General features: G+C 38.1%; 1 protein-coding gene across 1 annotated transcript in view; it reads right to left on the reverse strand.

Annotated features, from left to right (window-relative positions):
• The window catches only part of WASHC3 (WASH complex subunit 3), a 17679-nt gene extending 17374 nt beyond the window's left edge, over positions 1–305 (reverse strand). Inside the window, exon 1 of the mRNA XM_009649263.2 lies at positions 243–305. Coding sequence (XP_009647558.1) covers positions 243–305 — 63 coding nt within the window. The remainder of the gene's footprint in view (positions 1–242) is intronic.
• Positions 306–4351: the final 4046 nt, after the last annotated feature.

Genomic DNA, 4351 nt, shown 5'->3' on the forward strand with positions numbered 1-4351 from the left:
GGGACACGTAGTCCGGGGGAGCGGGGTAACGCGGCGCGTGTCGGTAAAGCGTCTTACCTGGCGGTCCAGCAGCCAAGAAAAAACGAGCAAAGCCAGTGAAGAAACTGCTCCGTACGCATGGTTTGGGTGGTGAAGGGCCAGACTTTGCGTATGGGGAACAAAAAGAACGAGCACTGAACGCCCCCGGGGCCTTCTGAAAAAGAGAGAAGCGTGGCTGTGACCCCGTTACGAGATTCCTGTACCTTAATGCGTACACGAACGGGAAAAAGGGGGTATGGCAGACCTAGCTGTGCCTGTCGTAACATTTTTATTTTGTTCAGCGCCACCTATCACCGCTTTCACCTGATCCTCAAGCTTCAGGTGTAAGCAGGTCTCTTCCGTTTTGGCCAAGGAACCCCAGAGGTACCAGGCTCCAAGGAAGAGGGGACTAGACCACAGGTTTCCAGATGTTCCCCTGGAAGAATTCCCTAACTGTAAAATAACCAACTTTTTTTTTTCTTTTTTTTTTTTTTTTTTTTTTTTTAAAAAATCTTGGAGTGGTCACTTGTATTATTTTTCTCTACAACAGGTTCAAAGGACTGATGAGACCATTTAGAAGTGGGGTCCCAATATGAAGATGGGTTGAACCACTCTAACTGGTTGCATCATCAGAAAGGGTTTTCCCTCTCTCACTCGCTCCCCACTGAGGGCTACCTGCGCTCATTTTCCCATTTGTCAGTTAGGCCACATGGGGATCCCTTCCTTAAGGCAGTTCAAATTGCCATCTTGGCGGAGAACTAGCGTCAGAGGAGGGTCTGTTTTCTGCTTGGTTCACGTGTTGAATCAATCAGCCATAGTGTGTCTTGAACACCAGTCTGGTGAGCAGCATTACAGAGTAAGACCTTGCTGGCTTTGGGACCAAAAATACAGATAACTGCTACCTCATGCAACTTCACCTGTGACATTTCAGAACACCAACAGAAATACTTTTGGTTTGGACACACATCTCATCTTTTATGTTGTGTTTGATTGAGCTCTACTGGCTGAAACTAATAGGCACAGTGAAAGCTTAGGAAGAGGACCTGAACTCCTGGTCCAGCCGCTTTGTCCACCATCTGTGCTAAGAAAACTTTGAATGTGGTACCTACAGTTATATACAGTTATGCACAAGAGATTGTGAGTGGAACAGAAAGTATAATTGACCCCATCTTGTATAATATTAAATAATCTGGTTTCTGCATCTTCAACAGGTCTTCTATGAGCTAAGACATCTATCCTCTGGGACTGATTGGCCAGACAACTGATAGGGATCAAAGCCATTAAAGAACAAGCCATTAAACATCTGAGGACATGTTGCCTCTATGGAGAGTCAGGAATGGCAATTGCATATAGATCACGCATCTAACCCCCAGGCTGAGTAACTATGAATGAAAGATGAGAAAGGACCTTTAAATCCCCAAAGACATGGCTCCAGCCAGAGCATTACACACACTTGCATTTGTTAGTCAACCCCAGTTTGAACAGTATATGGAAATTACATCTGTCGGGTTATTCCATAAAAACTATCATTGAGTCTCAGAATTTATTCTCATGTTAGCCAGGGATAATCAACTCAGAAAACGATCTATCCTTGAGAAAAGGGATGGGATGTCAAACACAATGCTGAATTCCCAGCCCTGATGTGTGGGCTAAGTTTTGGAGAATCTAGGCTAAGCAACAAAAAATCCTAGAATGACGATGTGTGCTACGTTTTTTGTAACATCGGAACAAAACATTATCAATGGCTCAACCTGTTAAGTAAAACTTTACTTAATTTAAATTCTAAGGTTGTGTATTACTGGAAGGCAAGACAAATCAGGGTGATTTGGGGTCCTGGTTTACAGCAGTGAATCCAAATAGAATGTAGTGGAGAAAACATTTGGTGAAAATTCTTCATGGTTACATGTAAATACTGCTACATTTAATTAAAAAATCTATCTTAAATTTAGAGCAATTAGGAATCTACCATAGTCTGAGGCTATCAGTAGGAAGCTTCTCATGTGATGAGATGAATAAAAACACACTAATTACTTTATTACCTTGCAGATTAGAACCCAAATGTGCTACGCTAATTTTGGTTTAAAATTTAATAAAATTCTCAATTTACTTCCAAATTATTTCAGTTTACTAAGCATTTTACAAACCTGTATACAGAATCCACAGTAGCCGTACACAGTGCATTTAGATCTGTTACTCAAGCTTACATAAAGTTCTTATTTAAGTACTGAAGCAGCTTTTCTTTGATTTTGTATTTATTACTTTCATAATATATTACTAACCTGCTGTCATACTGCTGTCTTACTAAAATACTATAGCAAAGTCTTTTTGCCCTTACTGTTTGAATTATTGAACAACCTGTGTTTCATACTATGTTTTGGAGCAATGACATGTAGTTGGCCATTTCTCACAGCTCCTAAAGGAAGGACAAGGGGTTAGCCTACAAACTTCAGTAGGTTTAATCTAGTTTATACTAATTGTGCAAATTTTTGTTGGCAAAGGAGCTGTTGGTTTAAATAATCTGAGTGAATTTTCTTGCCACTTTAATTACGTCAAAAAAACCCCTAAATTATATTCAAGAAGAAGTAATCTCATTTACCATAAAATGTCTGTCATACAAATTTTCCAGGCAATGCCACATAAGTTTAATAATTTAAATGCTTAGTCAAATCTTATCTGAATCTCTTGGTCTGTAAAGCTGGACAAGAAATCTCACAAGAATACGCTCTTCTGTGAACTTTCTGGTACTTCCTGCTTTTAATTTGGCCAAAAATACTGCATAGAAAAGTGCAACACAGCACTTTTTCTCCCAGCTGGGATTAGGAAATGTAGGGTATGAAAAGTGAAAAACAGAGAGCAGACGAAAATGATCCAAATTTTCCCCAAACCTCTTAAAAAATATTTTAATTGAACTGATTTGTTAAACTGGAACTATTAATGATTGAACTCCCAATGGTAGGATTTATAAAAAATAGTTGAGTGATAATACCCAGATTTACAGTGTGCATGATTTGAAAATGTATTTTGTACCAGCACCTGTCCTGGCTGATAAATGTCAAATTAAGGAATAAATACTGTACAGTACATAACTGCTGGCAGTTTATACTCTATGTATGTGTACATAATTTAAAGACACAGTCATGTAGCCCCACCTTTCAGTGAAGTAAAGATTAAAGACCTTAACAATTGCAGAAATGCAGTTCAGCTGAACATTAGTATTTTGAAGATACTAACCTTAGAGACTAACTTGGAGCGTAAAAGATATTTTGTCTTGTGATTAGTGTACACTAAAAAGTAAAGGCAACAGCATGGGTTTCAAAGCACTGAAACTGATCTGCTAAAAATATTTTTATATTGCACAAAATCAATGGCAAAACAAAACTGCACATGCGGAAAAGAACTGGCAAGTGCTACTGTAACGTACCATGTTGGTATGTAGTATGCTTATATATTGTTACAAGGTCCCAAGACGCAATATTCTGTTAGAACCAGCGCAGGACTTAAACAGCTATACAATTGAGAGGCAAGCTAAACAGAAACAAAAAGCTGATCCAAAAAAATTTCCAGACATGGTGTCACCTGATCCTCCAGAGGGGTAAAAATTGTTTTTACTACGGTGGTCCAGTGAACAGCTGAAAAGGTCAGAGTGTGGATTAACATTTTTTGTTATTTCCCATGGAGTCTTCTAAACCCATGTTTGCAAAGGGTATTCTGGCAAAGCTTTCTACATGAAACTGATATTGCCTCAATGATTTTTCCCTCAACTGAATTAAAAAAAAGTAACTCAATAATTTAGGTATGTCAGAATATGTACAAATTTAGCTAACAGAAGGTTCAGACATTTAGTGACCCTTGACAGTTAAATAGACTGAGAAATACAAATGTCAGGTCTTATGTAGGTTCATTTTTAAAAAAATAAAACAGAAATTAAATGATAAATAGTTTGCAGTTCCATGAAAATGGCTGTTTGAGTTTCAATTTTCCAAGTACCGTGCTAAGGCAACATCAGAGGATTAACTAATTATTTTGTTCTGTACAGAAGAACACGGGGAACATGCTAAAAACATTAGCTGGTCATTTATTTTCTCTTTTCCTAAATATCCATTTTATAATGGAAAGAAGTAGTATGAAGAGCCTTGAACCTGGCAAGATCATTCCAATCCTTAGTAAATAGTTTTAAGTAGTCCTTGAAAACAAGAGTATAAAAAACAAGCATCCTGGCTTCTGAATTAACTACAGAACAAAAGAATTTCTGCCCTCTGCCCCCTTGGGTTTTGAGCAATTCTAAAAAAAAAAGTCAGAGTCAAAATGCACCTGCACATACCTAATGCAAATT

This window comes from Egretta garzetta, unplaced genomic scaffold (assembly GCF_000687185.1).
Source record: "Egretta garzetta isolate BGI_Z169 unplaced genomic scaffold, ASM68718v1 scaffold321, whole genome shotgun sequence".
NCBI classification, from domain to species: Eukaryota; Metazoa; Chordata; class Aves; order Pelecaniformes; family Ardeidae; genus Egretta; species Egretta garzetta.